Raw genomic sequence first — 18,613 nt, forward strand, 5'->3', positions numbered from 1 at the left:
CAGTCACTCCTCATTCCCCTTCATCTACTCAGCCTTAAATACTTAAATACTCAGTCTGTAATTTTGTTTTCAAATATTTGGAGATTTTCCAGCAACAGTAGTTTCCTTTCTGTTTCTATGGATTTTTTTGCCTATTCTGTACGTTTAAGATAAATGGAATCATATAATATGTGGAGTTTTGTGATTGGTGTATTTTATTTTACTTAGAATAATATTTTCAAGGTTTGTTTGTGTAGTGTTTATCAGTGTCTTCAAGTGATAGGTTGACACTGTGTATAGTGTAAGAACCTTAAGATAGTCTACTTTGATTTCTTCCCAGTCTTTATGTTACTGTTATAAATTTTACTTCTGTATATGTTATAAACCCCATAGTATATTGAATTTATTTTTGTCTAAAAAAGTTACTTATCCTGTAAAGATATTTAAATAATAAGGGGAAAAAAATCTTTAAAACATGTAGTTGACCGTTTTTGGTATTCTTCATTATTTACGTGTAGATTCATATATCTGTCTGATACTATTTTTGTTTGCCTGAAGGACTTTGTTTAACATTTCTTGAAATGCAGGTGTACTGGTAATAATCAGCTTTTGTATGTCTGAAAAAAAATTTATTTTACCTTCATTTCTGAAAGATATTTTCTCTGGATATAGAATTCTAGGTTGACAGTTAATGTTTTTATTTTCTTTCTATACTTTAAAGATGCTCCACTCTTTTCTTCCTTACATTGTTTCCAAGGAGACATTTGCTGTCATTTTTATTGTTTTTTTGTTTAATGTGTCTTTTTTTCTCTCTTTCTAAGATTTTCCCTTTATCAAATTATTTCATTAAAGAAATTTCTCTCTTGCTCAAATTGTTTTGAGCAATTTGATTAGAGCATGCCTTGGTGTAGATTTCTTTGTTTCTTATGCTTGGGGTTTGTTGAGTGTTATCTCAGATGTTGTCATTTTCATCTCTAGAAGTTTGGTTTAGGTCTTAGTATCTTCTGTGTCTCTCCTTAATTGTTTTGAACATACGGAATATAAGTATAACTCCTTTAATGTCCTCTTCTGCTAATTGTAATAATCTGTGTCATTTTAGGATCAATTTTAATCAGTTTTTTTTCCTCTCTTCCTTTGTGTGTGTGATAATCTTTGATTGGATTCCAGACATTGTCAATTTTATGTTGTTGGGTGATGATATTGTTTGCCTAGAAATATTCTTAAGCTTTGCTTGCTTTGGGATGCAGTTTAATAAGTTACAAGCAGTTTGAGCTTTCTGAAATTGCATTTAAGATATTTCAGTTAGGATAAAGAGCAGTGTTTACTCCTGGGCTAAATATTCATCACTCTTAACGTAAGAGCCTTTTGAGTATTGTGCCCAGTGCCTTTTGAATTATAAGGCTTTTTGCTCTGACTGGTGGGAATAAGCACTATTTCTGTTCCTGTGTAACAAACTATTGTTTCTCCTAATCCTTTATGGTGTTCTGCCTCATCCTAGGTTATTTTCCTCACACATTTGCATTGCATATCTGTACTGTGCTGAATATGAGGAGGGTTCCTCTGCAGATCTCCACAGTTGTCTCTTTTAGGCAGATCTTTCTTCTCTCTCGGGTACTCTGTCCTGTTAACTCTAGCTACTGTTTTCTCTCCAGACTGTAAGCCGTTTCTCCTTAAGTCAGAACATCTGGCAGACTCAGCCTCAGTTCCCCTTCATGTATTGCAGACTGGAAACTCTCAAGGCACTTAGCTGTGGTAATCAGAGAGCTGACCTCATTTGTTTACCATGTCTCAGGGATCATTGTCCTTTGTTGTCTCTGTCCTGTGTCCTGAATATGATTATCATATGCTTTATGTAGTTTTTTATTTTTAATTGTTTTATGCTGCCAGGTAAATCCATCTTGAACGGAAATGTGCGTTAATTTTTCAACATAACATTTCTCTTCATTTGACAGATTATTTTGTTACTGTTTATTGTCATATTATTCTTCTCCTAGAATGTAACGTCTTTAAAGGCATCTCGTTGTCTGTTTTTATTATGTTGAGTCTCTGTCACCTAGTAGAGCACAGTAGGTAATCAATAAATATTGGTGAATAAAGTATAAACAACGGAGTAAATAAGGCCATTACTTTCTAGATTTGAATACATGATCACAAAAATAGAGATAAGAGGAAACCCCTAAAATGTATTGTGAAGAAACAATGTTAAGATTTTGAACTGATTAGATAAATAGAATGAAGGAAATAAATTTAAAGATGATTGGTATTGCTCAGGTTTCTACCTTCGGAACTCTTTTCATTCAATATACTCTCCCTAGGCATTCTTATTTATTCACAAGGTCTCAGTTCACCATGGTGTTGACTCCCAAATCTCTATAGTCTGAATCTCTTTTCTGGAAATTAGATGCCTACTCGACAGCTCTGCTTAGATGTATCATAGGTATTAATTCAGCAGAAACAAAATAAATCTGTGATTTTTTCTACCAAAACTTACTTTTCTGTGTTCTTTATCAAAGAAAGGGGTACTATCACCAAGCAAAAATGCCAGGTACCCTATGTGATATGTAAGTGTGCCTCCTTTTCCTCCCTTGTCTAATAAATGACAAATGTTATTGATCTTCCTTTTCGAAAAGCTTTTGAATCCATCTATTTCTCTCTAACCTACTCCCTTATCTTGATTTAGACCATGTTCATCTCCTGCCTTCATTGCAGCAGGATCTTCCATACTGTCTTGTTACTTTCCTGTTAAAAGTTTTTACACTGTAGGCTGAGGAACTTTGTAATTTTTTTTTTTAATTGAAGAAGCAAAGAGAGAGAAGGTGAGGCCTACGTAGTGTTCGAGTGATTTACTCAAGATGACAGAACTGAGGAGTGGTGAAGCTACATGACTGCTGCTGAGTGCTGAAAGCCCATGCTTTGTTCACTGTACCACACTGCCACCCGTACTATTAATGAGTACTTGAGTAGCTCACAGAGCATTTTCATGTTTTTCTTCTTGAATAACTTTTTAAAATCGAGATTATAATTACCCTTGTCAGATGATAAAATTGAAACTCAAGGGACGTTAAGCAACTTGCCCAAGGATAAGAAACTGTTAAGTGGTGACGTTAGCATTAGAAATTGGTTTCTGGCTCCAAAACCCATAGTTTTAATCCTTAATGCCACCTTGGAATTTGCTAATGGTTGCAAATACACAGTCTACGTTTTTAGGCTTGATTATGATTTTGTTTGGTCCTATCATTGTGATCAAGTATAGGTCAAGTTACTTATACTCTCAGTGCCTCAATTTCTTCACCTATATAATGGACGTAATATTTACTATATAGATTATAGATGGGCACAAAGCACTTACGACAATATGTGACACATACTAAGATGGTATTATTGGGATATATTAAGACTTAACTACTGTCAGTATTAGCTAGATGTATTTTTCATTACTTCAAGCTCTGTCTTACAAAATAATTATTAGCTTCTACTCCTCATTATTGCATATTCTTTCTTCCCACTTCCCTAAGCATTCTATATTTTATCCTCCATGCTTTGTTTCAGCTATTTATTCTATTTGAATTGCCCCCTTTTCTTTTTTTCTGCTGTTCAGATCTTACTATTTTCTCAAGGCTCCCACATTCTTGGGAATATTTTTCTAATTAATTTAGGCTGTGTTAACCTTTTCTTTTCTGAACTCTCTTAAGTTCTCTAAGACTTAGTAAAGTTATCTATTTTGTAATTATATTCCTGAGTCTTCTCTGTTTTACATATTTGTGGTGATGATGAGTATTTGTTTCATAAGTGTTCACAGTTGCTTGGATATAGTTTATTTGGTATACATTATTGACCTGGTCTCTGTCCTCAAGAAGTTCATAATATAGTAGATAAATTATAGCTTATTAACTATGGCATGGTGGTTCTTAACCTATCTTCTGCTTTCATATCGTTTATATTTGCAGCTCACTTTCATCATTAACATCTCATTTTACACATTCACTAAAGGAGCATTTCCCTCCAGCATTCAGAGTCACTGATTTATAATTCTAAAAAGTTCTTTCTTATGCCCTCTCTTATTTAAGCATCATAACAAACAAATGAGGTGTAGGAATTGATGTAGCCATTAACATAAGGGAAATTGCAATCCAGAGGTGTATATGTTACTCTCCCACTGATGAGTGAAGAAACTGAGTCTCGCAGAGCTTTCTTTAGACTCAAATAGGAAGTTAGCAATAGAGTTGGAACTTACACTCATATTTAGTATTTAGACAATCTAACAATGATATAGTAAGCTCCAGTGTGCTAAGCAATAACTTTATTTCTTATTTTAAACCTTTTATTATAGAAATTTTTAAACACATACAGAAAAGACAGTAGTATAGTGAACCCCTGTGTACCCACAACTTCATCAGTTTACCAGCATTTCGCTGCTGTTGTTTGATCTACTTCTCTACACTGTTTTTTTTTCAGAGTATTTTAGAGCAAATCTTAGAAGTGATGTCATTTTACCCATAAATTCTTCAAGATGATGATTGGCTGTAAATTTAGCTGACTATAACTATGTAAAACACATTGGTGTAAAATCCCTAATCCTTTTTTTTTTTTTTTTGAGACAGAGTCACTCTGTTGCTCAAGCTGGAGTGTAGTACAACCTCTGCCTCCTGGGTTCATGCAATTCTCTTGCCTCAGCTTCCCAAGTAGCTGGGATTACAGACGTGTGTCACCGTGCCAAGCCAATTTTTATGTTTTTAGTAGAGATGGAGTTTCACCCTGTTGGTCAGGCTGGTCTCGAACTCCTGACCTCAAGCAGTCCAACTGCCTTGGCCTCCCTTGGGATTACAGGCATGAGCCACTGTGCACAGCCCGTAAAATCTCTAATTCTGTTTAATTCATTATTCCATCATATATATGGTGACATTCAACACATTATCATGTGTACTTACTTCTTTGGAAATGTAGATTTTTAGGGTACCTTTTCTTATGGTAGAGAAGTATTTCAAGTCTAGAATGTTTTTGAGTTACATTATTGTGACTTGGCGAGGGAGTTGTTTAGCCAAAGGAAACAGTTAACTAATTATATGCTTCCAGTGAGCATATAATTATGCTCTAAAACAGAAGAAAGATAGAAAAAAAGAAGGACATACTATGTCTTCTTTTCCCCAAAAGCTAACCTGAACAGATATATACTGTACATTGCTTAAAGAATTGTGCTGCTTCATCATGTCCTTTTTATCTGTATTCCTTTTCTGTCCCATCCTATCAGCCTGAGAGTTTTCAAGTCTACCTTACGAAAAAACAAAACAGACAACATACACAAAACAAAGTTCCTGGATTTTATGTCCCTGTGGACTAAATACCTCTGCTGACACTTTGTTGACCTCAGGGAAAGGCTCAAATATTTTGGAATGGATAAAAGGTTACCTTTTATCTCCTGGATACCTTTCTATTATCACTTGCCACTTACTTCAAATACCCTTGATGTTAATTTGTAATAATTATAACAAGCCAACGTTGTCACACTAGCATATGATTTTTACGTGCGCGTGCGCGCGCGCATACACACACACACACACCCCATCAGAGTTTAGAACCAGAATTTCTCCATGCCTGCTCAAGTCATTCAACAAAACTCACTAAACATTTAAGTTCCCATTCCGAGTAGTAGTATTCTAGGCTCATTTGCTAATCCCTGGCATATTTTGGACTGTGAAATTCATTTGTAATTGAATATAATATCAGAAGAAATTACAGGGTGATACTGTGTACCTAAAGATATAAAAAAAATTTGTTTGTTATAGGTGCAGCCACTTTTTTATGGTATGACAATGTTAAAAATCATTTGTTTGTAATTTTCTGTGCCTGTTATGGTCAAACTACTATCTAATTATATTTTTAAATTTATCTTTTAGGGACAGTATGGAAATTACCAGCAGTGAAAAAGTACTTACATTCCAATAGCCAGTATCTATTAGCAGCCATATTGTCACCTCAGCACTGTGGAAACCTCCCTGTGAAGAGATCCTTCCATTCCATCTAGTTTTTGGAAAAACCTTGTGGATAAGTGGCTGTTTCATCAGTAAGCAGCCTTTGTGGTTTAGTTATAAAAGGCTTTAGTAGCTCAAAAATACTCTTGATTTCACATTTCTACTCTAGATGGCAACATTGGACAGAAAATGCAATGACATAACCAATTTGTAATGATTTTGGAACTGTGTTTCAAATGGACTGTTACAGACTGAAAGGTGTGAACAGCTTTGTATGTTTATGAAGGGTAAGGGAATTTAATACTTTTCCACAGATTTTTTTGTAAGGGGAAGAGGGAAATGTACACTTTTTACAGCAGCAATATTTTGTATATTATGTTTATTTCGTGTGGTGAATATGCAAGGCGGCACACTACGCACTGGACAGAATCAGAAATCCTCTGTTAATGTGGACTCTGGAGCGTGGTAGATGCTTGATTGTTTTGGTCTCAAAATGGTGTGCTATAAAGATAAAGGTGAGGGGAAGACAAAGCACACCATATGTCCACTGTTGTGTTCTCATAGAGGAAATTCAAATCCCTTTTATCTATTAGATAATCAAGGGCACTGTGATACAGTTTTGAGTAAAAAGACATTTTTTAAAAGACTTCCAGTTTTGTGGATTAAACCTTTTTGTAAAGATCATTTATAATACTGTTTTAAAATGTGAGGCAATAAGAATTACTTTATGTTGGATCTGAGGAGCCTTTGGTAAAACAGTTTCATAGAAATGAAAGTGGTAATCCTCTTCTAAAATAGCAATAACTGAAAATGAAAGTATTAATTTTACCTTGTTTGAATTATCAGGGATCTTAGTAAGTAATATCAAAGCATTTTATAAATGATATCAAAGAAGAGTCAACATTGATCCAGTAATTTTATTTTGTAACATTGAGGGATAATTGGTTATTAAACAGAATAGTTGAGGAGACTTTACAAACCTTTGTTTCAGCTTTCTTATCTGAAAATAATGTCATTTATAAAGGGACACTTTTATGTTTTTCCCTTTTTTATGTTGGTTAATATAACACAAAGAGATATTTAGGAAAATGCTTATTAATGAGGTTTATTCTATCTGTTTTAAAAGCACAGAAGTTGCATTCTAGATAACCTTGTTTATTAGCAGGGCATATTTTAATCATTATTTGAGACTGTCCTGTGCCTGATTATTTTAGCTAAATTCAGGAAGATTGCGTGGGGCAGGAAAGCATACATTGAAAAATTTCTAACCATGGTTATTTAAACATAATCTGAAAACATCTAGCCCAAAGGTAAGTTGCTATTTTCATCACAGTTGCCTATGCCCAGGGAATAAGATGTATTATTTATAATTGGATTGGTTTTTCCCGCTTTTAACTGGAAACAAAACAGAAAGGATACCATAAATTTGAATAAGCAGAACATACTGTTCTCAACATACTGTAATCAAAAGGAAGAATTTGAGTGGGTCTCTGTGTGTGTAAGAGAGAGTGTGTGTTTCAAGGTCAGAATAGGTTTGTTTTTTTGTTTGTTTGTTTGTTTGAGATGGAGTCTCGCTCTTGTCACCCAGGCTGGAGTGCAGTGGCGAGATCTTGGGTCGCTGCAACCTCTGCCTCCCAGGTTCAAGCGATTCTTCTGCCTCAGCCTCCTGAGTAGCTGGGATTAGAGGTGCCTACCACCATGCCCGGCTAATTTTTGTACTTTTAGTAGAGACGGGGTTTTGCCATGTTGGCGAAGCTGGTCTCAAACTCCTGACCTGAAGTGATCCACCCACCTCGGCTTCCCAAAGTGCTGGGATTCCAGGTGTGAGCCACCATGCTCGGCCAGAACAGGTTTTTCTTTTTTAAACTTGGTCAGTAGAAAATGGGAATCAAGTTTGAACAGATAAAGCATGAACAGCCTTATTGTGATTGAAATGCTTGTAGGTTCTGTGCCAATTTTCCACCACTGTGTACTTTGTTGCTATTTAAAACTGTATCAACTCTAACGGAAGAATAAATTATTTGTGATTTTAATTTTCTCATTTGTTTCTTTAAATTAGATCTCTTTGACTCTCTTGTTTTGTCTGGAGACTATGCTGTGGGTTTTTATATAAGTTAGTCCAGTATAAGCAGACTATATTTGTATTCTAGGACTTTATCAAAATTCTCTTGCCATGCCCAAGTTAATTAGAATTAACTGTTCAGTAATCAGCATGTTGTGTAGGCTGTTTGTTACAGAATTCTTTCTCTGAAAATGAAGTCCATGAGGCTATAATCAAGATGACTGAATTAGATAAATGAGTTGAGAAGACAAAATTGTACTGAACCCAACCTGGTGTAGATACGTTATCTCATTTGAAATAAGCTCAACTGACATTAAGAAATAATTTGTCTTGCCAGCCCATCTTCTGTTGTCTTATTCTCCTTTTAATGGAAACTAAAATTGCAATTTTAATAAGCAGAATTTCCTCCAGGACTTTCTTTCTGGAGACTAGTGCATTTGCAAGGTTTAATTGTTTTATAACAGTCCTATTTCGTAAAAGTTTTTAATTGGTGGTGACAAAAATTACCTTACTCCTTTGATACCTAGTAAGAGGAATAACTTTACCAGTACCTGTCTATTAGATGTGACATTTCTGTAGAGACTTATATATTGTGCAACTAAAATTTGCATTTCATCAAAATAATAATGAATCAATATGCTATTCTATAAAATTCCAGAAGCAAAGTATTACTAAGAAAAGAGTGGGGTGACTATTAATAAACATTTCAAAATGTGCTAAATGTGCTAGTTCTGTTATTTGGGAATATGTTACTATTCTGTAGCATTATTCAGGTAGCACATTTTGGTTTAAAATTTTTTAAATGAAATTTTTAACATAATAGAGCAGAGCATCGTGCAGTGGGCTCCCATGTTACAGTAACCCAGTTTATATAGCAGCTCATGGCCAAACTTCTGATTGTCCATATACCAACCCCCAAATAGAAGCAAACACTATGTTATTTAATGTCTTAACTATTCCAATAAAGACATCTAAAAGATAAGTACTTGAAGATTCTTCTTGCTTCTAAATTCTGTATTTTCAGTGTTAACATTAGAAACCGTCTCAGAATTTGTATGTAAAAGTCATTGCCTTTTTATTCATTTTAAAAAGTCATTCATGTCAAATAAAAGATTAACAGACATATATTATACAAAGAGTGAACATTTTTCATGTCATCCATTAAAAGTCACAATTATTAAAAATTTGGTACTTCTAATTTAATTTTACACAAAAAGCCAACGTATGTGTTGTTTTTTAAAACAAAAACAGAATTTTACTACATACTATTGTCCAACTTCCTTTTTTTTTTTTAACTTAGAAATATCTTGAATGCTCCCTGTTCCCTTGTTGCCTCTTAATTTTTTACTATTGCAGAAGCAAAGCTTTTATAAACTATCTTGCAGAGTTGGTTTTCAGTTTTTTATTTGTTTGTTTGTTTGTTTTTTCGGTATGGCGTTGGGGTATTTTTATACAGTAAATTTTTAATATTTTAGGTGTAAGGCTATGGATGTTGAAAAAAGTATCACATGAAAGGTATATCATTGGCAACACCAGTTCATTAGTCATATTAATTTTTGCAATTGTCATGGTTTTTTTAAAAATGTTCTCTCTGAATTTTTTTAAAAATTTATTTATTTTACTTTAGGTGCATACTATATCTGGCATTTCTCCCCATGTTATCCCTTCCCACCCCGCCTCCGTCCCCACCGTCCATTGTCTCTCCCCTAACGCCCTCAACTGACTCCTGTGTGTGATGCTCCTCTCCCTGAGTCCATGTGTTCTCGTTGTTCAACACTCACCTGTGAGTGAGAACATGCGGTGCTTAGCTTTCTGTTCTTGGGTCAGTATGCTGAGAATGATGGTTTCCAGATTCATCCAAGTCCCTACAAAGGACACAAACTCATCGTTTTTTATGGCTGCCTAGTATTCCATGGTGTATATGTACCACATTTTCCCTGTCCCGTGTATCATTGATGGGCATTTGGGTTGGTTCCAGGTCTTTGCTATTGTACACAGGGCTGCAATGAACATACGTGTGCATGTGTCTTTATAGTAGAACGATTTATAGTTCTTTGGGTATATACCCAATAGTGAGATTGCTGGGTTAAATGGAATTTCTATTTCTAGATCCTTGAGAAATCGCCACACTGTCTTCTACAATGGTTGAACTAATTTACACTCCCACCAACTGTGTAAGAGTATTCCTATTTCTCCACATCCTCTCGAGCATCTGTTGTCTCCCAATTTTTTAATGATCGCCATTCTAACTGGTGTGAGATGATATCTCAGTGTGGTTTTCATTTGCATTTCTCTAATGACCAGTGATGATGAGCATTTTTTCATATGTTTGTTGGCCTCATATATATCCTCTTTTGAAAAGTGTCTGTTCATATCCTTCGCCCACTTTTGAATCGGGTTGTTTTTTCTTGTATATCTGTTTAGTTCTTTGTAGATTCTGGATATTAGCCCTTTGTCAGATGGGTAGATTTTAAAAATCTTAAAATCTTTTCCCATTCTGTTGGTTGCCGATTCACTCTAATGATGGTTTCTTTTGCTGTACAGAAGCTCTGGAGTTTAATTAGATCCCATTTGTCTGTCTTGGCTTTTATTGCCATTGTTTTTGGTGTTTTAGTCATGAAGACCTTGCCTATGCCTATGTCCTGGATGGTTTTGCCTACATTTTCTTCTAGTGTTTTTATGGTGTTAGGTTTTATGTTTAAATCTTTGATCTATCTGGAGTTAATTTTAGTGTAAGGTGACAGGTACAGGTCCAGTTTCTGCTTTCTGCACACTGCTAGCCAGTTTTCCCAACATCATTTATTAAACATGGAGTCCTTTCCCCATTACTTGTTTTTGCTGGGTTTGTCAAAGATCAGATGGTTGTAGATGTGTGGTGTTTCTTCTGGGATCTCTGTTCTGTTCCACTGGTCTGTGTCTCTGTTTTGGTACCAGTACCATGCTGTTTTGATTACTGTAGCCTTGTAGTATAGTTTGAAGTCCAGCAGTATGATGCCTCTAGCTTTGTTCTTTTTGCTTAGGATTGTCTTGGCTATGTGGGGTCTCTTGTGATTCCATATGAAGTTTAAAGTGTTTTTTTCCAGTTCTGTGAAGAAGGTCATTGGTAGCTTTATGGGGATATTATTGAATCTATAGATTACTTTGGGCAGTATGGCCATTTTCACGATACTGATTCTTCCTAACCATGAGCATGGAATGTTTTTCCATCTGTTTGTGTCCTCTCTCATTTCGTTGAGCAGTGGTTTGTAGCTCTCCTTGAAGAGGTCCTTTACATCCTTTGTTAGTTGTATTCCTAGATATTTTATTCTCTTTGTAGCAATTGTGAATGGGTGTTGACTCTTGATTTGGCTCTCTGTTTATCTGTTATTGGTATATAGGAATGCTTGTGATTTTTGCACATTGATTTTGTATCCTGAGACTTTGCTGAAGTTGCTTATCAGTTTGAGAAGATTTTGGGCTGAGACAATGGGGCCTTCTAGATACACAATCATGTCATCTGCAAATAGAGACAGTTTGACTTCCTGCTTTCCTAATTGAATACCCTTTATTTCTTTTTCTTGCCTGATTGCTCTGGCTAAAACTTCCAATACTATGTTGAATAGGAGTGGTGAGAGAGGGCATCCTTGTCTAGTGCCTGATTTCAAAGGGAATTCTTCCAGCTTTTGCCTGTTCAGTATGATATTGGCTGTAAGTTTGTCATATATAGCTTTTATCATTTTATGATATATTCCATCAATACCTAGTTTATTGAGTTTTTAGCATGAAGGACTGTTGAATTTTGTCAAAGGCCGTCTCTGCATGTATTGAGATAATCATGTGGTTTTTGTCTTTGTTTCCGTTTATGTAATGGATTACATTTATGGATTTGCATATGTTGAACCAGCCTTGCATCCCCTGGTTGAAGCCTACTTGGTCACGATGGATAAGCTTCTTGATGTGCTGTTGCAATCTGTTTACCAGTATTTTATTGAAGATTTTTACATCGATGTTCATCATGGATATTGGCCTGAAGTTTTCTTTTTTCGTTGAATCTCTGCCTGATTTTGGTATCAGGATGATGTTGGTCTCATAAAATGAGTTTGGGAGGATTCCCTCCTTTTGTATTGTTTGATACAGTTTCAGAAGGAATGGACCCAGCTCCTCTTTGTATGTCTGGTAGAATTCGGCTGTGAACCCGAATGGACCTGTACTCTTTTTGGTTGGTAGGCTATTGATTGCTGCCTCTACTTCAGCCCTTGTTATTGGTCTATTCAGGGTTTCAGCTTCCTCCTGGTTTAGTTTTGGTAGAGTACAAGTGTCTAGGAATTTATCCATTTCTTCCTGGTTTAGTGATTTATGTGAGTAGAGCAGTTTGTAGTAATCTGTGATGGTAGTTTGTATTTCTGTGGGATCAGTGGTGATATCCCCTTTATCTTTTTTTATTGCCTCTATTTGATTCTTCTCCCTTTTCTTTTTTATTAGTTTGGCTCACAGTCTATTTTGTTGATCTTTTCAAAAAAACCAGCTCCTGGATTTATTGATTTTTTGAAGGGTTTTTTGTGTCTCTATCTCCTTCAGTTCTACTGTGATCTTAGTTATCTCTTGTCTTCTGCTAGCTTTTGAGTTTTTCTGATCTTGCTCCTCTAGTTCTTTCAATTTTATTGATAGGGTGTCAATTTTAGATCTTTCCTCTCTTCTCTGGTGGGCATTTATTGCTATAAATTTCCCTCCCATTACTGCTTTAAAGGTTTCCCAGAGATTCTGGTAAGTTGTGTCTTCATTCTGGTTGGTTTCAAAGAACATCTTTATTTCTGCCTTCATTTCATTGTTTATCCAGTCAACATTCAGAAGCAAGTTGTTCAGTTTCCAAGTGGTTGTGCGGGCTTGAGTGTGTTTCTTGATCGAGTTTAGTCTGATTGCACTGTGGTCTGATAGACTGTTTGTTATGATTTCTGTTATTTTGCATTTGCTGAGGAGTGATTTGCTTCCAATGATGTGGTCAGTTTTAGAGTAAGTGCAATGCAGTGCTGAGAAAAATGTATATTCTGTGGATTTGGGGCGGAGGATTCTGTATGTGTCTATTAGATCCGATATCCTTGTTAATATCTCTGAATTTTTATTTTAACTGCATTTATTTGTAAGTTGATCATCATTTTAAATGCCGATTACACTGTTTTGTTTTGTTTTGTTTTGGCTTTTTTCTGTTGGGATGTTGTGTGAGAAAGGAAATTATACATACAAACATAAAATTACATGTGTCTCTGCAGTTAATCTTTTGTCTCTTCTATATGTTGTAGGTCTCTTTTGTCCATTATTTTATAACTTATGATGTCTTTCACTGTATTAAAGCATTAAGATTTTATGTAGTCAAAAGTTTGGCTTCTGACCACTCCTCCCTCCACAACTGTCAGATTTGTAAAAATATTTCTCATATTTGCTTCCATTTTTCTAAAACATATTATACACAGTATAATTGTGTACATTAATTTTTTTCTTATATGGATAACTAGTTGCTTAAGCATCATTTATGATATCATTTTTCTTCCAGTGATTTGAGAAGCCACTGCATTCCTTTAATTTAAAAAATTACTTATAGTTAAAGCTGTTTATTTATGTTTTATGTATTCTATTTCAAGGACTAGTTAAATCCATCTAACTATGTAATTTAATTGGCATAAACTCGTGAGTTGTTTTTCCCTAACACAATGTTAATTTGATAAAAGTTATCTGCAGTGTTAGACATAACAACTAGCTTTTTTTGTTGTTGTTGTTTCGTTTTGGTTTTGAGACAGATTCTTGCTCTGTTGCTCAGGCTGCAGTGCATTGGCGCTATCTTGGCTCACTGCAGCCTCCGCCTCCCAGGTTCAAGTGATTCTCATGTCTCAGCCTTCCAAGTAATTGGGATTACAAGAGTGTGTCACCATACTTGGAGACATTTTTTTTGTATTTTTAGTAGAGACAGGGTTTCACCATGTTGGCCAGGCTGGTCTCGTACTTCTGGTCTCAAGTTATCTGCCCACCTTAGCCTCCCAAAGTGCTGGGATTGATAACAGGCATGAGCTACCATGCCCAGCCCTTATCTTCTTAATAGTAAGAAAATTATTGAAGAGTGTTTTTATAAAGAATGACTAGAACCTTTTAGAGATTTTTGCTTGTTGATGTTTAAAAGCTCTTTAATTTTTTTCTTTGTGCCCTGCTAATAAGACTATCTTTGTAGCTGCCCCAGAGTATCTCTATTCGATTACTAACAAAAAAGAACCATAAGAAATCAGTAGAAAACCTTGTTTTACTGTTTACAAACTGAATTCTCAGAAATAGACAATGCAATATAATTTTTATTAATAAAGACCTATAATTAGGGTGACTAATTTATTGCCCAATTTGATAAACTTGAGAATGGGAGATTGTTTTACATATATACATACATATATATATGTATGTACATACGTACACACACACGTGCACATTACATACATAAACAAATACAGGTGCATATATGTGTATTATATATATGCATATATGTTAGATATATGGGTAAATGTATTTTTTTATTTTGTCTTTTTCCTGATAAAGAGTCATAGTTTAAGAACGTAAGGTGATGCATTTATGTTATAATTTTGAACTGTGATATCCTGAGAGGGTTTCTCATGATACAGTGTATTAAAATATTATTAATATCCCCCGTGTTTTGGGTGGGTGCATGATTGCCTACCTAGAGACATTGAACATCCTACTTTGCAGCTTGATGTTGTCATATGACTTTAAGTTCCATCTAGAAGGCTTTGAGTTGTAATGTGTACAGATTGTAGACCACATTCTTAAACAGGTGCTTTCGTTTTTCTTGTCTTTTTCTTATGGGCTGGAACATGACCTATTATTAGTGAGCTTTCACTTTATAGATAGAAAAATACTCTAGAGAATGACAGTGTAGGTAGATAGAATCAAAAGTCCCCTGAAAATGGTTGTCATGAAGCCTTCTTCTCTACCGCCTATCAGCTTGGACTTCGACATGAGAAAAATAACACTTCTTTGTTATTAAGCCCTTTGTGATAGGAGCAAATCCTGTACTCTGCTGTAGGGTGATGCCGTAGAGGCCAGTTTCTATTACTCTGTGATATACTCTGTTTGGAATTATATTTTAGGAATGACAAGTGAGTGTAATGTGTGTGTAGCATACATTATAATCATTCCATTCATATTTGTTACTAGTGAAATAGGCCAAAATTATGTAGCATTTTCTCTAAGATCACGCTCTGCTTTCCATCAGTTGAATGAATGGGAATGCCACATTTAATAACAATTAATTTAGTTAATTTAAAGTATTGGTAAAAACGTACTTAACATTGATTTTTTGACATCTGTATAATTATAGATTTTATAAATACCATATTTTCTATATACTTATTTTGAGCACTTTGTAAGTATGACCTCGTAAAATCTCTTACGTTTTTAACTTTGTTTTGACTTCTATCACTTTAATTGGTTCTTTGAATTTTTTTCTCTAATGCCTTCTTGCTGTTTTCTTAGTTTTCTGACTTTCGCTCTATATGTGTACTTTGATTCTAGTTTCTCCTCCATCCGTTCTTTGGGGATAAAAACCTACCAAAAGTATCTTGATTTTACTGTAATAGTAGCTCTTATTATTCAGCTTAGGTCAAATGTAAAGAGTTTTATGTCTATGGAAGGTATAACTATATTAGCTATGGAATGATATTTAGAAATGATATTAGGACTCCTGGTATCAGTGGACCAAAGTATGGCATATAGCTATCAAGGTTTTTACCTTCTCTTCTATCAATATGACTATACTAGGGAATTACTTCTGTTAATGCTTGGTAAACTAAGAGCAAGAAAGTGTGGTTTGGCTTTTTTTTCATCACTAATATTCTATCCAAAGAAATCCTATTTCCTGTTCATTAATTTCAGTATTCCATTCTTTCCCAAGATCTTGCTTTACAGCACGGTTTCATACTTCAGGCTCTACATGTTAGTGTTCAGTCCTTATTCCCACATAAACACAACCATTTTGAAAACATGAACTGATATTAATTACCCCCTTGGCACCAAAAAGTCAGGATTTCCTGATGCAGCATGCTAATGTAAAACGCATTCGTGCAAACAGTGGCTCCAAGGGGTAATACTCTAAATAAACACAGCAATTTTATTTTTTAAATTCACAACTCTCAGACTAGTCTGAAAGTCATTCATCCTCCACACCCCTAAAAAGCATTTTGATTTTTAATAAGTTATAAGTGGATTTTTGTAAGAAGGAATTGAATTCCAAGCTATAAATCAGTGGCACTTAACTCTCTTTGGTTCTGTGAAATAAAATTCTACCTAAATGTTCTAGTGATTAAGTGGCTTTGAACCATAATTTGCAACACTCTATTGGAAGGTAGTAATAATTCGTGTTTAATCATTGGTATCACTAAAAATGTGTATCTTACATTTTTACTTAATTATTTCAAATGTCATTCAAGGTCAAAGTGTGTGTGTGTGCGTGTGCACGCGTGCGCTTTGGTGTATGTTTATTTGATATTCTATCTAAAGACTTTTGATTGAGAAGGCATTATATCATACTTTGATGTAACCCTCCATACACATTGTACTGCTACTACTAATACTAATAGAAAAAAACCAAAGGAGAATTAAATACAGAGAGCCAGGTTCAAACAAGGTTAGCATCTCTGTGGACCAAAAGTGAAATAAAAATGTAAATAGGAAAGGCAGAAACCATGAGCCTCCTGGGTTCTGAGTGTAGAAGTTGATAGTGATACTTGAGAAATTGGTTCCCATGGAGTAATTGAACCAAAAAATATTATACAAGATTAGATAATAGAGCCAGGTTTGCTGCTTTAAGGCAGAGGCTAGAATGTGACTCTTTTATTTGTAAAAGGAAACTAACAAAAGCTCACTTCTTGCCACCCACCACCTAGGGCCTTGTTTTGAGGAAGCTGGACATAGTGATGCTGGAAGATACATATTTAGCCTCTTGATCTGGAACTGAACCAAGCTATTTTGAAGCTTAGTATTAGATTTTTAATAATTTCTAAAATCATTAGGAGAATAGGAAGAAATTTTCTCAAACTTTTGGTTCTAGATTTGGTTTGGGATCTAGGAGATGGATGCACAGAAGGAAGCAGGAAGGGTGGGGAAGAGAGAAAAAATGAACCTACCGCTTTAAACAAGTCCACGAACCAGACTTTCAAAATAGTCAACACACTAACTTAGAAAACACATTCATACCATGTAACATTCATTTTATTTAAAAGTCTGACAGATTTTAAAATAATGTATTTTAGGGTGTTTAAGGAGATAACACATTCATCCACATAGGTTTTCAGATACTATAAAACAAAAACAAGTGAAATAACAGGTACATCTAAAAACCATTTGGAAATCGTCTAAGTACAACATAGTGAGACCTCATCTCCATTTACCCTCCGCCCCCCCAAAAAATGTTTTTAATTAGCTGGGTGTAGTGGCATGCACCTGGAGTCCCAGCTACTCCAGAGACTGGAGCTGGAGGATCACTTGAACATACCAGGTTGAAGCTGCAGTGAGCTATGACCACACCGCTGCACAACAGCCTAAGTAATAAAGCAAGACCTTGTCTCTTTAAAAAAAAAAAAAAAAAAAAAAAATCTTGTAAGTAAGAAATGTAGTAATTGGACAAGCTCAATTGGCATAAACTATAAGCTGGACGCTGTTAAGAAAACCCATGAACCAAACAGAGGTATGAGAAATTACCCCATACTAGAGCACCAAGAAACAAAAAAGATTTTTAAAAATATATGAAGGAAAAAATAAGACATGAGTGCAGTTTTAATATGGGAGCTTCAGCAAAAGGAAATGGAAGCATTGGTAGAAAAGTAAGATATAAAACAATAAAAGCTCACAGTTTTCCACAGTCTGTGAGTCCACAGATTTTAACCAAGTTCCAACAAGGGTGAATAAAAATGAATCCCATAAGAAAAATTCTCAAAACTACCTGAAAGAAAAGGCACAGTACATATGAGGAAAATATAGGCAGAATTCTCTGCAATAATCAAAAGATACGAGAGTTAAATATTGAGGGAAAATAAATCAATGTGAATGTTACACCCAGCTAAACTACTAGGTTGTTGCAAAAGTAATTGCGGTTTTTGCCACAAAGTAATGGCAAAGCTGCAATAACACTTGCACAAACCTGTATATTTCTAAAGTGAGGGCAAAATGAACATTTTCATACTTGCAAAGACCAAGAGAATTCATCATCCATAGAAGATGTATTTCAGCAAAAGAGAAAATAATTCAGTAGAAAGGTGTAGGATGTAAACCATAATAGAGACTATATAAAGTTTGTCAATTACGGATAGGAAACATTTACTTTTTTGGATTTGGATGTGAGAAAGTATACAGTTAAGTGTGATAGGTTGGGTGCATTAATGGCCTCAATTTTTTAGCCTTCTGTAAGTCCATGCCCCCTTTTTATATAAAAGTCTGACAGATTTTAAAACTTGTTTCTCTCAGAAGGAGTGGGACTTCCCTGCCCCTTGATTCTGCTTGGCCATGTGACTTGCTTTGACCAAGGGGATTTTAGTTGTTGACTTTTGTAAAAGCACTTGGGCAGTTCTGCTTCCAC

The 18,613-nt window shown here is 35.0% G+C and overlaps 1 protein-coding gene across 3 annotated transcripts in view; it reads left to right on the forward strand.

Moving 5' to 3' along the window:
* SS18 (SS18 subunit of BAF chromatin remodeling complex) overlaps positions 1-7,981 on the forward strand; it is a 68,890-nt gene extending 60,909 nt beyond the window's left edge. For all 3 annotated transcript variants that reach the window (XM_012445053.2, XM_012445052.3, XM_012445054.3), the window contains one exon: positions 5,874-7,981. In XM_012445053.2, coding sequence (XP_012300476.1) covers positions 5,874-5,900 — 27 coding nt within the window. In that variant the 3' untranslated portion in view covers positions 5,901-7,981. The remainder of the gene's footprint in view (positions 1-5,873) is intronic.
* The last annotated feature ends 10,632 nt before the right edge of the window (positions 7,982-18,613 follow it).

The sequence above is a fragment of the Aotus nancymaae genome, unplaced genomic scaffold (assembly GCF_030222135.1).
Source record: "Aotus nancymaae isolate 86718 unplaced genomic scaffold, 86718_ANA_hifiasm-v0.15.2.pri h1tg000020l, whole genome shotgun sequence".
Lineage (NCBI taxonomy): Eukaryota > Metazoa > Chordata > Mammalia > Primates > Aotidae > Aotus > Aotus nancymaae.